This window comes from Tyto alba, unplaced genomic scaffold (genome assembly GCF_018691265.1).
Source record: "Tyto alba isolate M040663 unplaced genomic scaffold, T.alba_DEE_v4.0 Super-Scaffold_28, whole genome shotgun sequence".
Lineage (NCBI taxonomy): Eukaryota > Metazoa > Chordata > Aves > Strigiformes > Tytonidae > Tyto > Tyto alba.
This window is the reverse complement of record NW_024881302.1, coordinates 8,418,547-8,439,283: the sequence shown is the minus strand read 5'-3', so window position 1 is coordinate 8,439,283 and position 20,737 is coordinate 8,418,547. Positions and strand designations below refer to the sequence as shown.

Sequence of the window (20,737 nt, the reverse complement as noted above, 5' to 3'; positions counted from 1 at the left end):
TAGACCTGCAGATAGTTACCAGGAGCTGTTACAAAAAACTGAAGAGTGCCTGGGCCACGATCAGATTCCCAAACTGTGTCGCATCTGGAAGTCTTGACTAGAGCTGTGTTTTACCACCATTCCATTTCTAATGCAAGAATGGCAGGTTCAGTTCCACAGCTGGTTCGCTGGCATGCCTCCTCCAGTAACCTCTCTACTCCTTAATTGACCTTGCAGTTATCCCACCATGAAGCATTTGCCACACAGGTGCTTGCAGTATTAAACCTGCAGTAGTGCTGTCCTAATGTACAGGCAAGGCCTTAGAGCTACACACAATTCTGTAATTCTGATGATGTATTACTGGCAGATCCCTGCACAGGACTGCTCTGCGTGTCACCTCCGATTTGTTAACTTACACGATTCTCAGTTTCCTTTTTTCAAAGGAAAAAGGGTACATTAACTGTTCAACACGCTGTTTTACAAGTCCTGTTCCCTACTATCCATATTTCTTGAGAACCCCTCCTGAGTTAGTCAGCAAAGACTTACCACCTTATAATGCTTCAGCTCCTTCAGGTGCACACAAAAACTCCCAAAGGTGCAGATAAATAAAACATTGGGGTAAATAAAATGAATGACAGAACTTCTCATGAGATCCTTTTCATGTTTCTCAGTATCTCCCCAGCCATCAAAACCTGTCTCCTCACAGCACCTGGTGCTGATTTGTTAACCTCTCCATATAGCAGCTGCATTCCTATAGTGCCTGGGTACATAGTATCACCTTCCTCCCTTATCTGTCATTCTAAAGTTAAGACACCTCAAAACTTTAGTTTCTCTGAAATGAGAACTGTATCTTCAGTCCTGTGAAGCAGTATAACACAACAGATCTCTAACTAAATGTAAAATGTGGGTCTGCATTATTGTTCATGGGAAAACGATGCAGTTAAGGAAGAAAAATACACGTGTCTCCTGGCTTTTCAGGAATCCCTCTTCACTCCCCAATCCCCACATCTACAGCTCTTTGCACACCAGGCTAGAGGAGAAATGGAAGAAGGCATCAGAAAACAATGAAAACAGTCAACCCCTTGATTGGCAAGGAAAAGGAATCACACTCAGGATGGTAGATCAGAGACATAGAGAGGTGCTGTATTTTTTTTTTTTTTTTTTTAAATATCTATATATACTGTTTTTCTGAATGCTTCTGTACAGCCTACAGTGTACTATGCTTTTTTGTTCATATTTAAAGTTGTTGGTGACTACAAAAATATAAATTCTGTGAGAAGTGAGAAGTGCTATAGCAATTAGTTCTCACATGCAACAGAAAAGTAAATACAACGTGGTTACACAAACATCTGAAGTAACGGACATGAGTAAGCCACCTTGTTATTTTAGGGCTGTAGAAGTGAATGCACTTCAGTCCGCAGTGCTTCTGTTTCACCGAACTCAACTGAAAAGATACATTTTAGACTGTAACAGGCTTTTAAAATTAGAAGAGTTTTGTAAACACTTAAAACAGAAAATAGTGTTAAATCAGGAAACAAATCATCAAGAAATACAAATAAAATTACAAAGTTAGATTTTAAAAATGCACACTAGAAAGCTATTTGGGAAGTTATAGAAATTCAGGTTGAGTGTTGAAATGGCCCTCAAAATAGTCACCCTTAAAGATTTTTGTTCTTTTAAAAATGAACTTATTCTCCCTCTTTGTAAAAAGTATGTTCTGCGAATCTGCTGCCAAAGCAGCACACTTAACTAATACTTGGCAACGCAAATGCAGCCGGCCCTGGCGTTCCAGGTACTGACAGACATCCAACAACGTCGGGTATTGACTCAGCTCTCGCATCGCTCTTTCACACTCCCTTCCTCTGGCCTGCCCTGCCACCACAGTGTAAACGCTCAATAAAACAACCCATTCACCTGGTGCGTCAAGAATGGAAAACCTGACGCTCGAGGTTGTTATTTTTGTCTCACACAGCACTCGAACTGACTGCAGCCTTCCAGTCTTTAGGCTTTGAATGGTTGGTTAGAAACAGGTTTTTTCATCTTGATTACAAAGAATACAGACAAAACATGTCCTGAAATGAAGAGAACTTTACAAACTACACTTCCTTCTAAACAGTTTGTGCTGGATTATTTTACAAGTTTATTTTAGAGTGTTCTAGAACACTTTTAAATAGTATTTTTAGATATCAGTGACTGTATAACAACATTTTCTTTTTCTCTCAACCAAAGACTCCCTGCATGCTGCGCACCAGGCAAAAGCCATTTTATGCTGCAATCTCCTTACGGCCACTGATAATCCACAGCCACTGTATGTACTGGCTCACCCATTTAATTTCCTCTTTCATGTTTTGAATCAACATTTTGAAAAGAGCCCATAGTAAGCACATTCTGACCTATTAAGATTTAAATTATAGTTTACATTATAGGTCAGATTCTGCACTTCAAGCAAATAGAAAACATTCTTACAGTGAACATATACCATGTGTTTTTATTGCCACTTTAAGATAATGGGTTAGCCACATGTGCCTCCCAAATAAGATTTATACAAGGAGACAAGTTTTTGTAGAAGACTAATTCAGGAAAGGCAAAACAAACCCTGGCTTACATGTAACAATGTTCAAGTGGAATGGAAATTGAACTACTTCAATATAATATTTTGATTTTAATTACAGTGGAGAATTATAGAATAGTGCTAATAAAGACAATTGGTTACTCTAGATTAACAACAGCATAACCTGAAGCCAGGCTCTAATGTTCAGTAATTATTAATGTTATAAAAAGGTACAGAAAACTACGTAAGACAAAAACAAACATGTATTTCTCACATCAGCTAAAAATATTTTGTTATGTATTAAAGTTGCTCATGATCATGTTTTATGTATGAGAGCTCATAATACACAATAAAGAAATATTAACCCTGTCATCATTCATTGGCAAGCCCCAAACCTATCAAACAGAATGACATGACTAGAGTTCATGATAACAGACCACTAGTCCAATTTGTGGCAGACATACTATAAACTTGAACCGGTTTTAGGCATCGTATTATGCAAGGAGTTAATAAACCAAAACCACCGGTCTTGATGATAAGCATAACTATTAAAATACTTGCCTTTCAAAGATACTTTTTTCTGCTTTCAATTCCTCCACACCCTGAACATGAAATCTTTGTGACTGAGTGGAGGTCCATTAAGTAGTCCCGCATTTGTTTTAGAAAACAAAAATGTAGTAGTTAATGCTGATAGATACTTGGTTCTGTTATTTTACTATTACTTTACAAGTGCACTACAGGGAAGAGAAAAAAATCTCTTTCAGATAGGGAATTTTGGGGGAAACTTCTCAAATGTCTTAAGTAACTTAGAAACAAAACAAGCATTTCTCATATATGGTTCTTGAAACCCTGCTGTGTAATACAGCTATAGTCTGATATATGACCGTGAACAGCGATGCCAAGTTTCATGGTAAATTTATTTTCATTTCAAACAGGTTCAATGCACAGGTAGAAAGGTCTTTTAAGCTGAAACTTCTGGAGTTTGTGAAATATTTTTAAGCTTAACTAAGGCTGTTTGTTGTATCTGTATTTTCTATTGAGAAAATAAGACAGACTAGAATTCTATTAATGCTGTTAGTTTTGTTACCAAAAACAAAACAAAAAAGGAAATCAGTAACCGAAAACGTGTAACAGGTATTTCTCCATACACAGCATCCCATGAGCAAGACAACATCCTTAAAAGACTGTCTTCACAGTAGATGAAGAACAAGGAAAGCAATTTCTAACAGAAATACTACTTGTAAGGCCAGAATACAGAACTTCTGCTCTGCAGCAGCTACACTTCAACCATACTGTTAACACTGGGTGATTGTACTGGTTATTTATCTTTTCAGCTTATGTTCACTGTTCTTGTGAATAGAAAACTAGAAGAATTAGTTCAAGTTAGAAACAACTCATTCAATAGAGTTCTGTCATAGAAACAAATATCAACAACCACCAACAAAATCACTTAAACTTTTAAAATACTAAATAGCTACATTAGACTCAATAAAAGCATTAATTGCATCAACCTTACTTGAAATATACTTCAGTTTTGTTTTATTTAGAGGAGGTCACTCTTGAAAAATTTCAAGTCTCTTAAAAGAGAAACTTTCTTAGATGTCTGGGAACAAAGTGCTTAATTATATCACTCATTTATCTCCTGTTGTCCTATTTTGCATTCAGGGCAGGTCTAGTAACTTCATGTCTTAGAGATGAAACCACATAATTATTTACATTAAGCAAGAGAATGAAAGGCTGAGTCAAAGCTACACTTGGAGACAATATAGTTCAAGTGTATTATTAGATGCCATTTCTGTCGAGATGCTCTGTCTTCCAAGTTACCCAGAAGAAAGGCACTTATGACAAGGGAAAGTTAAAAACAAAGTCCTCTGAAGCCAGTAGCCCCTGAAAGGTAATAAAATAGAAAGTTTCAAAAGAATACCATATAACAAATAAGTATGATTGAACAAAGCATCTGTTAAGCCTTAAATGCATTAAATTTATCATTCTGTCATAGGAAGGATTTATTGCAGAAGGATTTAATTGTGCAGTAGAGGTTTTAAAGAAGGCAAAAAGCTTTAATGGAATTTAATGTGAAAGAATAAAATCATAAAAGAAGGACAAAGTAATGTAAAACTTCCAAGCTCTGACTGTACTTTGCTTCTAATACAATTTGTCCAGAATACTTTAAAAACCCACAGTCTGTAGAATTAATAATGTGCATGTACATCTATAGGAGTAAGTCAAGTCTCCCTTTCCTTGCTACATGAATGAACATGAAATAAGCAAGGGGTGAATCTTTCTGTAGTTCATTTTATAAAATGGCATTGATACATGACCATTCAATGCCATTTTATGAAGGTGACCGCAGAAGGTAAAGGGGAAGAATAAAAAAAAAAAAAGAACAAAACCTACAGAGAAAAGGGGAAGATATTTCAGAGTACAAACTTTAAGTCCACTGAACATGCTAGATGTAGCGCCTGATGCAGCACCTCCAAATAGATAGTTATGTTTTGCTAGAATAGCAAAGAACTAAAGAAAAAAAATCTGTAATTAAAACAAAAATAGAAGCAGAGAACTTCACATTCTAAATGGCATTCTCAGATCAATTTTTATTTTAAAAATATGCAGTTTTCAGTAAGGCTGTGAACAACAGATATGTTTCAGCAATATAACAAGCAAATAAGTTAATTAGTTTAAAATAGATTAAACAGGTTAAAGGAAATGAAAAAAACACCTCCATGACAATAGCTGAATCTGTGTATTGATGTACTAGTCCAGTGAAACAAATTCAAAGGTGGTATTGATTATGAACCATGACGAATGAAACTAGACATTCTGATACTATTGGACATGTAAAAATTTAAAGTACTATACAGTTAAATATATATAAAGATATCAAAATGTAGTCCTGTTAACAGCATGTGTTGTCAAAGTTGTTTACATTAGGCTCCCACACAAAAACTGCAGCAATTATTCATCTGTCATACAAATAGTCTCATACTTTCAGCTCCCCTTTAACTATGTAAGCATTTTATATGAAATTGCTTTCAAAGCATTTCTCATCTAAACTTAGCTCACAATATTTCAAGTAATTATCTGAAACTGATCTAATGCTCAGAGTTAAGAAGTTTCAATTTCTCCATAGCTCAGTTTTATCACTATTTTTTCACGTTCCATTACTTCTAAATATTTAAAACCGTTTTAGATATTTTACAGTGTTATTGATAAAGAAGAGAAAAAGTCTTACAAAGTTTGTAAGACCCTGGAAGATGCCTAAGTCCAAGTACCTTGTCTCCATGTCCAGACAAAACCAGTAAGCAATAAATAGGATTGTACAAGACACTGTTGCTACTTTAGTGAGTTGGGCACCTATGGTGTTCGGTGGTGATCAACTCTTAGTGCTCTACTTTCTCCTTCTTGTAGGGCTTCACTGCCTGTGTTCCCCATATGGACCCCTAGTGAACAAAATATATTCTAGCCCATGCACAGAGATTTTAAGTATGTTTGACCACAGTCAAAACTTAATCTGCTTGAGGTTAAAAATCAAGCAGGGTTGGGGGGGGAAGTACTATGGCCTCTGTTTTTATCCATTCAAATAATTTCTTTCCAACTACATCACAGCCAGCATACTTTAACAGGAGTCCACAGCTGTTTTAATCAGCAGAGATTACTTTCTAGGTACAGCATACTTTCTTCTGTTGGAAGACGATGTTTTACAGCAAATGCCACGTTCTATGCTTCCCATAATTGCTTTATGTTGATATGTATGAATTTGTATGTGCATATATAGCATATACATAAAAATATGTATCAGTCTCACTGACAGCCTGTTCCCTCTGCACCAGAGCCAAACAGTATCAGGGAAAAAGTAGAAAATAAAGGTGTCTAGTATCAGGCTGCTACTACTATTTTCACTTGGTCATACTCCCCCCAGCAAGCTTGTTGGACCCAGCCAGGAACACAGAGCTAACTGGATAGACTGTGCTGGTGGTGACAGCTCAGCCATGGCCACCACCTTCCTGAGGACCTCCATGTTCTAGTCACAGGCTTACATTGTAAAACTGGTTGGAAAAATTTTCCCATTTCATAGTTAGACAAACAGTGAAGGGATAGAACACAGTTACTTCTACTGTAGTAGCCTAGCACCTCTTATTTATGATGCATTTTCTTTTGTAGTTCAGGATCAAAATTATGTAGTAATCTTTTCCTTGTCCTAAAACTTTGCCAATGATCATGTGAAAGGAAACAGTGTAAGACTGCATAATGAAGTACTTTTCCCAATACATAAAACTAAGTTAAAATTACTTGAATTAAAATTATGATTTTTTAAATATTCCAAAGTTTTTCAAATTATGAAAAGATACAAAGAACTACTCAGCTCTTTATCTCAGAAAGTCTATGACTGTCTATAAAAAAAGCCCTATTCAGTAAAACCCAAGGATCAACTTGCTGTTTAAATATACTCTACTTAGACTAAAATTAATGCCAAATTCTTTCAGCTTGACAAAAGTGATATTAAAAAGTACTACAAAAGTCATACCATGCACTACATGCTATAATGTGGGCAATGAACTGTTCATAAATTCCCACATAAGACTTTACAAGAGTCAATACTTAAGAGATTATCAAGACCATTATAATTTCCAGTTACTCTGAGTTTGTTCTTGGTGTGATGCTCCTGTTTTACAATTTTAAACAGAACAAAAATATTAGCTTACATTGTATTTTAAAAAGGAATGTGACTTTATTATGGTTTTAGCAAAGCTTAGTCTGCTGGTCTAATTCTCCTTTCTCTCCCCAGCTGTTTTGATCTCCTAGTCAAAAAAATGCAGATATTAGAATTCTTTTAAACCAACCAAATCATTGAACAGACATTAATTAACATGAAATGCTCATCTTGTTTCAGATGATTGGTAAGCACAGTAACTAAATTTTAATGTTAAAAAAAAAGGAAAGGAAAAGCATATGCCACATAAATAATGCATGAAAAATGGCAAACTTGTTTTTCCACCTGTTACTCCATTACTAATATATATGAAGACTGCTGCAGGCATTTATTTTTTTAACCCAAACATATAAACCCACAATACATTAAGGTATGTGTGTCAGAGACTGATCTTTCATAGGGCCTTGAAAGACTTATATACAACAGCTTTTCATACTTCAGCTGCAATGGTGTTAAGCAAGTGACTTGTAATCCTTGCACAGGTCAGGTGCAAAAAAAGTAAATTACAATACAACCACAAGCCTGAACTTGCCTGTATGAAGCCCTGCTGGTTTTAGACAGATTAGTTAGAGAAGATCACCCAACAGAGCTAATCTCTGTTCTTCAGCAGGACTGGAACAAACAAATCATGCTAAACAGTAAAACCTGAAGTTCTTTATGGGTTTCCAGCACTAGAGAGGATAAATATTTAAGATATCATTATAAATGTTACATGAATTTCAATAAAATGCAATGAATGACTGCAGTTTTTATTACAGCACTTTGGAACTGCCGCTGATTTGCAGAGTCTTAGCAATGTCAAAAAAAAAAAAAATCCACACCTAAAATGAACTGGAAGTTTTGATAAAAGTCTTTTTCTCAGGAGTCCAAAACAACTGGTTTTGGTCCTCCTGCCTTAGGAACGTTAATGACATATACGTGATACTGTTTTTTTTGTTTTGTTTAGAAATAATTCATCAGGAAGAGCTGACTGTATATACAAAATATAGTTATATCTTTGGTTAAAGGATTTACAAGCTAGTTACATATATGATGTAATTTTCTTTGCGATGTTGTAATTTATTTTAAATTTTCCATCTGTTTCTCTCACTGAGAAGACAACTAAGTATGTGTTCTCTACACAGGCTCTTCATGCTTATTTTTTTGCCAACAGACATACCTGGGCATGGAGGTGAAGAAAAACTATGATTGCTAAGCATCGGCTGAGAGAGAACGGCCTCATGCCTGCTGTATGAGCCCCAGCACCCTGTGATCATACCATGCTGGGTAAGTTCAAAGAGCTGCCGGGGAGCACACACCTGCTGCGCACGCAGAATGCCAGTTCTCACACTTCCAAATTATTCTTTTCTAGAGGGACACTAGCCACAATTTACAAACCATTGCATGTACACACAGGTGAACTTCAGGGCAACCTTTCCAGGGTTTCCACTGCAAGATGAATGATGTCTTCACTACGTATGAGATTCATGTGAAATTTAACCCAATATAGTCAGAAAATCTTTAAGGATACCTACCCTCCATGGTATTTTCTCAGGCCTTTGAGGCACAGCATGGGGATATCAGGTAAGAGTACACTGCCACTCTACGTGTTTTGAATATCTAATTTTTCCCTTTAGGGTGTGTGGTCACATGTATCATTGTGGATGTTCTGTGCTAAACTCCAGTCACCATACACACAAGTCCGTGCTTACAGTAACAGGTGCAGGGACACAGGCCCTGGTGTCATAGCTGCCCCACTACAACTGTATCACTGTAACAATGTGGCATAAAGAACAGCACTGCCAGTGCTGCCTATGAACTGTGACGTTAACCACCCTGAGAAATTCAGGGCTATATACTGTAAGAGTAATTATTTATTGCTTTGTGATTTTTGTTTGTTAATTATGGTTCTGGATATCAACATGGTAACTGGTTTCTCTTGCCTTTCTTTTTGGTTTATTAATATCAGTGCCAAGCATTCTCTACCAGTTATGAACACTGACTTGCAGGAGCTTTTGCCAGGCCACTGGCAGGGCACGTGCTTATGAATATCTGAATAGTTAAACTGATTTATAAATCAGTGAATATATGCAGCTTCCAATAGCTCTGTAATAGATGGCTAGGAAAATTAGTAGAGGTGGAATTAAATTGTTCATAGTTAAGAATCTGACTGAAGTTTTGCTTTCTTCCAGCAGACTTATCAAAAGTTTACATGCAAAATACTGAACATCAAAAGCCACAGTACTGATTCTACAGAAATAAAAAATTCTCAATATGATTGTTTTAACCTTGTAAATGACCTTGGAAAAGGAGAACTATAAATAGCAGGAAGTTTCCACTAATCCAGCTAGTGTTTTCATCAGTAGAAATGTATCTAGGAAGGGTGCTCATCTCCTTCAGCCTTTCTTATAGCAGACTGGAGATCTATATAGCACAAGCCCAGACTATTATTGTAAAATAAGAAGATAAAAAACTTCAGTCCTGAAAAACCACACAACTACTTTTTATTTCCTTTTCAAGATAGCTCTCTGTGTACTTTCCTTTTACAAGAAATGAATGGAGTGGCTCCTTCCAATGCAATTTCATTATAAATATAGAAGAGTGTTTTATTAATGCTCCATAGGAAAAGCTGGCCTGATGTACTAACTACTTAAGCTGCAGCCTATAAGCTAGTGTCCCAGAAGTTTCCACCAGATGAGGTGCTAAAGGGGTTCTCTAGTTGCTGACACACTTCGCCTGCCTTTCTCTCCATCACAATCTATTCCAAAAGCTGAACATTTAGACTACAGAAAAGACAACACTGATGCAGTAAGCAAGATGGGACAAGATGACATATCTCTTTTCTTTAGTTTAAATGAGCCAGGGAAGGGAAAGATGCGAGGTGTCATCTTTCTAAAACAAGTGAAATAGGATTCCACCTGAAAGGGTCAATTTATATGCTAAAGTAAGCCAACAACTCTGCCACTGCCCCCTCCATTCCCCCCCCCTTTTTTTTTTTAATCAAGTGCAACTAGCTACATTGATCCTAAATGATAGAAATTTCTCTTTCTGCTTGGCTTTCTCCATAGTGAGAGTGACACTTAAGTACTATTATCACAGAAGTAGTAAGAGAGCTTTGAAAATTACCTGCTCAAGTAGCAATTTTGTGTATTAATCAGGAAGGAAATAGACCGTTTTGAATGGCAAATACTTCAAGATAGCATTTTAAAGAGATGGTATTGCTTTACATTACAGTCTGATTAGAAATTTTTCAGCAAGGAGATAGGGTTTTCTTAAAAAATAAAGATTTTCCAATTCAGTTCCAAAATTTTTGTGTATGAGTTGGCCACTTTAAGCTCAAAGTTTCTGATATAGAAAATATCTAATTTCTGCAAATAGAAGTGAGGAGAGAGAGACGTTCACAGGGTTTCTCCTAGTTGTAAACAAAATGAAGTGGTTATCACTAAAAGAAAGTAATTCAGAACTCTATAGATGGAACTTCACAGTACTAATTACATTAGTATTTAATTTATGTTATTATCAAATTGTTTATTATTAGTTTGCTTTAAAAAAGCTAGAAAACAGTTACCAAAGGATCTCTATGATCCTGTTAGATGTTACTCAAAAGCTCTAACTTATTAGCTTACTTATACAGATTCATAAGAAATGCTATCACATAAATTGCAGGTCTATTCACTAATCATTAGCTTACTCTCTGAACTGACAGATCGTTTATCAACCTTGACTCTCAAACTAATATGCAGTTACCCCAGTGACTACAGACATTTGGCTAACTGCAGAGAAGTATAAGGGCTCTCAAAAAAACCAGAAACATGCATCTAGAGAACCCCTGCCCCCAGTTATCGATATCGTAGTATTACTGTGATTATTATATTATATTACTATGTGTACTGCTACGTCACTTCACAATTGAGATTTTCTATTTGACAAAGCATAACAAACTTGTGGAAACCTTTAAAATTATACCACTTAATGAACATACCTGCATTTTGTGAATATGTTCAAATACTGTCTGTTAGACTTTAAGAACAGTCCTTTCTTTTGTGCATGAGAAGAAAGGACATCAAGTTCAGGGCTCATCCTCTGTCAGGCAAGAATTCCACTTATTATGCACACCATTAGAAGTTTGGGTTTTTTCCCCCACCTTTCCCTATCTTGTGACTCCCACAACATAGAACAGTCTTTTAGTCCAATACTTGCTTCTCTAGATTACCTGTAGTGTTTTTTAATCAGAAAACTTCTGTAAAGAACCCAAATTTTTCTAACTTCTTACATTTCAGACTGTAGGTGAGCATAAGCTTTTGCATACCTGTTTCCAGATAAGTTTTAATGGAATAAGACCATGAAGAAAATAAGCCTATAACACAGCATAATCTTTACAGAAAAGTTATCAGTCTTGGTTCTATTAGGGAAGTGATTTTGTCTCCTCTGATTTTTCTTTTTAACATGCTGAACTTCTGCAATTTAGTTTCAGTGGTCAAGACCATGCAGTGTATTATTTTTCATACAATTTGGCTTTTTGCAAGCAATGGATAGTTTAAATTTATTAGTTCTTGAGCAATAAGCTCTAGGTACAGACCCATGATATAGTTGTGGGTGACTGCTATAGATACAGTTGCCACACAACAAACGAATTGGGACTTAACACCCACAATATAATACATGAGTTGTAGCTACAATAACTGGCAGGTGCTAAAGAGGATAGTTGGGAAGATATGAGAAGTAGTATTCAATGGTTGTTGAGCAGGGAGTGACTTCCTGATTCCTTGAGCAAGCGGAGGCTGCAAAGACAGCCTGTGTTACTAGAACAGAGAGTTTATTAAAATTCTAAGCACTAAAAATTGGTAAAACAAAGCCTCATAAACCCGCATTTTGGGCAAGACAAAAAAGATTAGCAACACATCATGAAAGTTACAGTGGCAGAGTATCTATGTAAAATTATTTTTAGAGTATTATTGAAACCCCAAATTTTATTGTGCTGATGTGGTATGCTGAAATTTGAATAGTATGAAATCTTAACATTTTTAAACATGCAGTTTCTTGTTTCTTTCTAGTGGGATTTCCAAAAGGTGCCTAGGAAAGAAAGATATGCAAATTTCATATTGCAGAATAACTTGAACCACATAAGTTCAGGTTACGTTCCTAAATGCTCATGGCCAAGTCTGAGGGACTACAAGCTTAGAAATTTTGGGAAATAAAAATTACAAAGAACATTAACCTAAAACAACTTATTCATAAGGATTTTATTATGAATGTAGTATATTCTACTTCCTCAACTTACTCATATTAAGTTTTTCTGTTTTAAAATAATTCAGAGAGCTTTAACCAGACTTGAAAGATACAGATACTGAGTACAACAGCTCTGAATCAGATGGAATATCCAGATTTCCATTTCATTCTCGTTTCCCTCTTCTGCTCCAATCTCATTTGATAGAAGAAAGCACTTTCTGGCATTTTTAGTTGATTTTTTTGCCCCACTACTTCTCTGCCATCTATGCATTTTACCATCTACTTTTTAAAAGTCCTTCACGTTTTCTTTTCTATTTCTGTTTCTACCCTGCTGTAGGGTTGGTATCTGTTTTACTGTCTCATTACAGGAAGACCATGTTCTGCATTTCCTTATGAGAAAGAAGGATTGGCTGTGTTTATGACAAATCTTTACATCACACTTGGCAGTAAATATGCTCTAGGTTACTCAGCAGGTTTGGGTTTGAACTGCAGAATGACACAGTGCAATACTGCAGAAAAGATTATCCATAAATTCAGAAGAATATTGTGTTTTAGCCATCTAAGCCTTGTAGTCCTTTTGTAATTAAGTGTTAAGAAGTTAAATGCAACACAACTGAATTTAGAATAATACGTTATTTTTCATCTGCTACTACTAAAGGTGAAGTTGTTACAGGAAAGATCTGAAACCTCAGTTCCTGCCTCATTCCCCTGTTCATTATTCCAAAAATTGATTTTAATATGAACTCTATTTGCAAAAGTTACAACCCGATATGCTAACTATCAGAGGAAAGGAAAAAGGGCAGAATGTTGTTCTAACACCTTCTTTTACAGCCAAGAAGTACCTAGTGCACAATAGACGAAACACAAAGCTAATGGAGGAGGCGTATACATTTAAGATGACTCAAAGATAATTAATTGGCAGATAGGCTTTCCTTTCGTTACTGCTATAGATGATACAAGAAGCTAAAAAACCAACACCATGTATTTCTGACCATCATGAAGTCTTGCCATCCATAAGCCAACTGCCCTGATTGTAGTTAAACTGGGAAACCATGGAGGGGAGGTGCTTGTTTGTTTTTAAACAGATTAGTTTCAAGCATTAGTTTAAACATTTACTTTGGATGTTTAAATTTATTACTCAAATGAAAAAACATTTACATTTTCTGGTTGTCCAAAGACCTAAACACTGGAAATCTAGACCACGGTACCTCAAATTGTGTTCAGATATTAAAGCATTCCAAAACACTTTAGAACTTGGTCATTGGTCATTATCTAATTCACTGAAGAGCACACTGAAGAGCCAGGATGATATCTTAAGTATTAAAAACCACAATGATCTCCTACTGACATCTGCAGGCATGTTGCTATTGATTTCAGTTAATACAGGAAGAGGCCTTAAAATAATTTTAAACAAGTAAAAAGTTAGAGAAATATTCCAGATAACACACATGTAAAATTATGGAAATCACCCCTCTCCGCTTCTTTGCCAGTCACCTTTAGACTGTTGCTCTTATAAAACAAGCTAGTGTGTCAGCTCACTTGATGCTCAAGAGAACACATTCCAGAAAAGCAGTTCACAGGCATATCACAAAACTTAACTGATGACTACTGACCCCTTTTTTGGCCAAGATAACAAAAGTATTATGCATGATAGAGCCATCAGTGGTCAATAACACGTCTTTTGGCAAGTGTAAAGGAAGTCACAGAAGAGAGAATTCCACAGTGGGCTGCACCTATAACAACTCCACTGGGGTTAACGGGGTCCATAAATGAGCAAATCACAGCAAAGTTTGATCTAGTTCACACAACCAACACTGCTGAGCATGCATCTTAATGTTTTTAAAATACTAAAAGGTGCAGTATTTTTTTTTTCTTTTTAAGCAAAGATACTTTTAGAAACATCTGGGGTGTATCATATTTCTTTGCTAAAAAGTTCAGTATTGTAGTCCAGCTTCAGAGCTACTTAGACTTTTTTAAGAAAATGCAAATGATCTCTTACAGACTCCTACCCACATTATCCTACCTTTTCCAATGCTCACTGACTTTCCTTATCTCTAAATTAAGTATCCTATCAGGAAGTATGCTGGATGAAATCCAGAGTTGCTCTTTTCCTTAAGAATTAAAAATTTTTCTGTATTAACAGTTTAAGAAGATGAACAAAAAGCAGCGTTAAAGGCCTGACCCTGAAGAAGGCCATGTTTTCTCAATATATTACATCTAGGAAAAGTTTTACAATTGCAGGGAAGAATTCATAGTGAAAAAAACATTTTTCCAATCACAATTCTGGATTACTCCCAATGATAGGGAACACCAGTTATTTTCAGAATTCAGATTGAGACTACCCAATGATAATATTTTCAAACAAGCAGACAATATCTCACAGTCATACAAAGTTCAATAGATAGATTACGTTAATGCATTTGACAAACTGATTGCAAAAATTGTAATTATGTATTTGTTGGTATTTTTATAAGACTCTGCATAGTTATTACTTTTAACTTTCTCATACTTTTGTTCTATAGTTTGAAACCAGCAACTCTGCTTTCTGTAAGCAACCTGCAAAGCAAATACAGAGAGCAACTGCATTAAAACTGTTTGCTTTGTACTGTTTGCTGTTCTGCCACTCCCGACTTTAAACACAGAATGTTAACACTCACACAGAAGTGGTTTCAGCACAAATCAAAAATATATGCAGGCACATAGAAACCAGTGGCCGCCACTCAAGAAGAATCATTCCCCTTAGTTCTGCTTCAGTAGAATCATTGAAAAAGTATTTACTAAAAACATCCTTTTTAATCAGGTGCATTATCATACTATTCTGAGTTACAGGAACAGATACGTTACATCACTGAAAGAGTCCTACATTGCCCATAATCAAAAGTTCAGAGACAGGACAGCTTATCAAGTTATTTTTGTCAAAAAGCAAATGAAGGCTTTAAACAAAGGTCTCCTCTTAGCAGTATAGTTCCCACTTGTTTTGTAGTGATGTTAGAATCTTTTATCAGAAATATTTCAAATACTTTGATAACAACTTCACTTTTGTCAGTTGAGCGGTATCATGTCAATGCTAGCCAAAGGAGTACAAGATGTAGTGCTGGTGCTGATCTTTCAAAAATTCAGGAACTATTTTCGGGCAAGTACAGAACTTGGATTAATTTTACATTAATGTAGATGTACTACATTTTTGACTCTACAGTTTCTCTTTCAAAACCTCAACTAGAAAATAAATATAATGCATCTGATAACTTCTAGTGATACACTTGATCAAAAATAGTGAAGTAGAATGAAATTCTTTACAATGGATCTTATCCAGAAAATCATTTTAGTTTAGAACTGATGTCATACACTAGGACTCTTCCTACCAATATTCTGTTGCAGAAATATTTCAACACTCATCTCTGTACTAAAAATCAAGCTACACATTTTTCAGTAGTTATTATGGAATTATGTGAACTTAAAAAAATACATGGTTTTGAATGCATAGGCAGAAATATATTCACAAAAGTAAAAAAAAGGTGATTTTGCCAAAACATTGTAAGTGTCTTGAGAAATAATATAGCTTAAAGGAATCTAATCCCTTCCATTTATGCATTATTTAAGAGTAAAACACACTTTTCCCAATCCTCTTCTATTTCACATTAGTTCTGTGAACTGCCAGCAGAAAAACTAATATGAAGTTTATATTTTGAAGTAATTTTAAAAAATGAGATTTCACTTACCTAATTCTTTAGAAACTGGAGAATCAGCTGATATATCCCCAATCTTCGCAAGGCTATCATAATATGCTCTTCCAGCCACTACCATAGCTGGAGGGGGGAAAAAAAAAAAAAAAAAAACAAAAAAAAAAAAACAAAAAACCCAAAGCCTGTTAAAAAAAATACCTAAATATTTTCCATTTCCATTAATCTATGATCCTATGAGGTCTTGTAATCCAGGGCACATTGTAAGAGACAGGTATTGAGCAGTAGGGAAATCCTGCTGTCAGAGAAAGTTACAGAAGTCTCCGTGCTACCTGCTAACTTGTAAAACCAGAGACAGAACACCAGAATGTATTAATGAAGTTTCAGCCTGTTATTTAGTTTTAACTTTCATGCCTATCCAGGAGCAATCAGCATCCAGTGGGTATGTTTAGCCATAAGCCATTGATCAAGACATTAAATTCCTTGGTACAGGTAAAACTGTTGGAAAAAAATTAATGCAATCCCCAACTTAAGAGAAATACCAAGGTCTCTCTGCCCTCTGTTGGGCAACCAGACCACTGATCTGAGAAACAGCTACTGATCATGAGAGAATGGACCTACAGTTGCAACAAGGGACATGGAGCCCTTCAAAGGCAAATCACCATTTACTGTTTAAGTTAACTGAAAGAGTAACCCACTTCAAAAAAGCTATGATGAAATACCATTCACTAGGTGTGACATAATTAAAAGAAAAGTGAAATGTGAAAGGTTTGATATATCAGATACAGCCACTCTAGAAACTACCATTATGGATAGCACTGTACATAATATACTGCAATGACAAATATGATTTCTTGTCAAAACAGTACATTGAAATCTGAGGATCCTGCATATAAACACCAATTTTTCTACTTTAAGGAAATTCTGGGCCTTAAATGCTAAAATTTCAAAAAAATAAGTCTCTGAAAGATGATGTTCAGGTTATAGAAATAACACATTTGGCATTTTTTTCCCCCAATTTTCAACATACTATCAGTGTTCCTGACATTACTATAAATTACATTGTTCAGCAACTTAGTTAGCTTAGATCTCTGGTTTCTTAGACAGAAATGGAAAATTAGCATTGATATATATATATACAGTTTCTGCACAGAGTTATTTTGGTACTCCAGTAAAGTACCTACTTTTATCTTCATCACTGAACTCAGGATGGCAGAGAAATCTGTATTCCAAGTACTTTAAGCAATAACCACCCCCCCAGGCAACAGGTGCATATACAGTTTAAGAAGAAACCTGACGGTTTAACATTCCCAACTAAAAAGACCTAGTTAACACTTGGATGCTCGTCTTTTTTCTTCCTCCAGGACAGTTCCCCCCCTTTTATTGTTTATAGTTCAATTTCAGTTTTACAGGAACCAATAAGCTCTTAATATAGATCACGGAGGTTTCAGTTATTCTCAGTTAATCATTTCCTGGTTATAGCTGATTTAAACAGCAAAGCCAGTTTTGCTAGTATGAACACGGAAACATCAAAATTCAACCTGCAGGGAGGACAGTAGTGAGAAACATTTTACATATGCAGTAGATCTGCAACGGTTGCCTTGCATCTTCATAGTATCTAGAACTGATCTGCACACCACAAAGAAAAGAAATAACAAGGACAAACTGGCAAGGTTTTATTGTAAGAGGAAATGAAAAATACTTATTGAAGTAAGTCTTGATAATTCTTTTCTGTAGTATCTTAACCTAAAGCGGAAACCAAGACGACTCTCACTGTTGACTTCAGAATACTTTTTTTAAGTGGAATATAATTGGCAATTGCCAGTTATAGTATTTTAGGTCTGTGTTTTCTAGTTTTTACTAGCAAAGGTGACATATTTGGTTATTTAACAGTATATTCACTGAAGCCTGAAAGTCTTCAAATGAAACAAAAATTCATTTTGAGGCTCTGTCGCATTAGACGAGAAGAATTTCTGTCTAAGCCAAGTCTCATAGGTGCTCTATATTCAGACTTTCTCAACAAAAGAATTAAACTGATGGTGCAGTATGCCACTTGTATACAAAAATCTGATGCCATTCCAGCTCTTCCTATCTAATGTTTTCTCAAGATAGCCCCAAGTCAATCTTTTATCCTCATACAGGCACTAAAAAAGGAAGAAAATGTGTGATTTCTCCTGTGCTAATCAAGAACTCCACTTTTATAGTCTCTTCACCAGTACTATAGCTAGTAACCTACTTCTGTAGAAATGGAGTTTTGACCTTTTATCCTCAAGATGTATAAAGCCACATCACAAACCTATCAGAAGTTCTTCTAAATTTTATGTTCCTTGTTAGCCTACTCTGGCTTGTTTGGAAAGCTGCAAAGTATTTGTTTTGCAACAGAGTATTCACTCCTTGTTACAGACGTATTTATGGGGAAAAGATTAACAATTTATGAGAGTCCAAAGATGACTTTAATGTAGTTTCTCAACAGTTGTTGCAACATTGTAAACATTTATTCATTTGAAATTAAGCATTCATGATAAATATGATTTGTCAGCCAATCTTAAAAGGCAAACTTGCTAGAGCACAATACCTATCGCCTTCCCAGTGTTGCTGTGCATGGGTATATTGTGAATTACTGATGACAAATTGAATTAAAAGAGAAGAGGCACAATGTAATACATCAATAGCAAAGTACATGAAAAGCAGAACACTTAGAAACTATAAAAATCTTTCAGCCAAACATGAACACACTTATTTCTGGTACTACATATAATCCTTACGGTTAGGTATTAGGTAGCCACAATGTTAATCCATCAGGTTAGGCATTACTGCAAATAAATCAACAGTTCCCTATTTTCATCTCCAGAAGGCTTTGGTTTCATCTTTTTCTCAAGCCTGGTCTAAAATTTGCATGAAGAGAGATTACAGTGTCTATTTGGCTATGCACTACTTCTGCTGTATCACATTCCTCAGAGTACTAGATTACATGTAGGGAAAAGATATGCAACAGACTTGAATGAGGCAAAATTAGAGATATTTTACATTGCTTTAATATGGTATCAAGCAGCTCAACAGGTCTGCATAAGTGAAATAGAGCAAGCTCTAACAGGTCCTACAATGTAAGCTTTGGAATCTAGAGCCCAGTCCTGGAACCCCATTCTTAGATGGATAGTTTCTGTGAAGACAACAATGAAAGTAAACTACCACATTATAAAAAGTTTGAGAGACTGGGTCCTTAGATTCAAATTTATTCATTCTAATTTTGACTTAATTAAAAAGATACCATCAGGTTTAGCATGGACAAGAAAAAAAACCTGATATACTCCTGCAATTCTTACTCATACAAATTTTGCTGTTCACAGCATTACTTAGGTAGTGATGTATATAGGTAAGCAGGAACAGATCTAAGATTGTGAAATATCTTTGGAAGATATTTCCAGGGGAAAAAAGTAAACATCTAATTTACATAGCTTTGGTTTTTTTCCATTTATATTATCCTAATACGGGTTATTTACACTTTATGTTCAGTTTATTTTGCAGTAGCTCTGTGACTCAGTGTTTGGGATGCAACTTCTACAAGACAGTAAAGAAAGAGAAGGTACAGATGTTTGGGTGTTTGCACTTTTTTGTTAGGTTGTTTCCCCCCCCCCCCCCCCCCCCCCCAATTAAACACATCCAAAGCTCAACTTGTGTATAAGCTTCATTTCCAACCTTTATAACCAATATGTATAGTTAAATGAAAACTAAACATTCTTTCTAAAGTTAGCACCTAGAAGACTTACCATTAACAGCTTTTTCGTAGTTCTTGCCCAGATTTATTAAATTCCTCAGTCCTGGATTGAACTGTTCCATAACATTCTAGTGAACAGAGAACAAAATTTGTGTTATAACCAAAAAGTATTTATCTCACTGTCACTTAGGTCTAGTTTTATGTTTCATGTGTACAGCACACATCCGAAAAGTCTGTGGATGGATGAAAAATAGAAGACTTGGGAGGAACAAGAAAGCAGAGGATGGAAGGGAGAAGAAACTGAGCATTTAAGATCAACAAATAGGAAAAAAAAAAGGTGAACCACCTCAGTGGGGTAAAAAAGAATCTGGCTGTTTATATTACAAGAGGACATCAAGCACATGATCAAAGTTTACACAAATCCTTCTTATATGGTAGGTGATGGTGAAATAAGAATGAGAAAAAAGCCTTTATCCGCTATTGTTTTATAAAGTCAGAGAATAACAGATTTCTGACAATGATTCAAGATTCGAGTTCTTCCCCCCTCTGCACTGAAAAAAGATAATGCTGGGAAAAGGGAAAAAAAAAAAAAAAAAAAAAGAAAAAAGAGAAATTCACCAGATATCCAATTAGGGGAAGACTAAGCACTTCATTCATATTTGCTAAGTTACAGATAGCATATTGGGAAACTAGTTAGGGGTTTTTGGGGGGGTTTTTAATTGTTTTGTTTGGAAATGCTGCATTTTATTGTGTAAAGGCCTAGTTCTTTTGGAAAGAAAATGAAAATGATGATCTTATTTAAATAGAAGGAGAAGAAAAAAATAATCCACTGCAGCTGCTTTGGCTGTTAAATACAATTATTGGCTGAAACAACCAGAATCTGAAATCCAGCA

General features: G+C 35.5%; 1 protein-coding gene and 1 long non-coding RNA gene across 6 annotated transcripts in view; one reads left to right on the top strand and one right to left on the bottom strand.

Moving 5' to 3' along the window:
* BAIAP2L1 (BAR/IMD domain containing adaptor protein 2 like 1) overlaps positions 1-20,737 on the bottom strand; it is a 43,180-nt gene that overhangs the window by 13,367 nt on the left and 9,076 nt on the right. For all 3 annotated transcript variants that reach the window (XM_032983650.2, XM_032983649.2, XM_032983651.2), the window contains exons 2-3: positions 19,897-19,972; positions 16,169-16,255 (exon numbers count right to left, since the gene is read on the bottom strand). In XM_032983650.2, the coding sequence (XP_032839541.2) occupies positions 16,169-16,255; positions 19,897-19,972 (163 nt within the window). The remainder of the gene's footprint in view (positions 1-16,168; positions 16,256-19,896; positions 19,973-20,737) is intronic.
* On the top strand, positions 857-20,604 carry LOC116959358. 3 transcript variants are annotated; one of them, XR_004405797.2, is made up of 5 exons: positions 857-1,117; positions 8,395-8,507; positions 8,637-8,804; positions 19,643-19,712; positions 20,062-20,604. It is a non-coding gene; the product is annotated as an uncharacterized LOC116959358 (long non-coding RNA). The 3 variants fall into 3 exon arrangements; XR_004405798.2 differs by lacking the exon at positions 19,643-19,712; XR_006165820.1 differs by lacking the exon at positions 20,062-20,604 and having other exon boundaries at positions 19,643-19,877.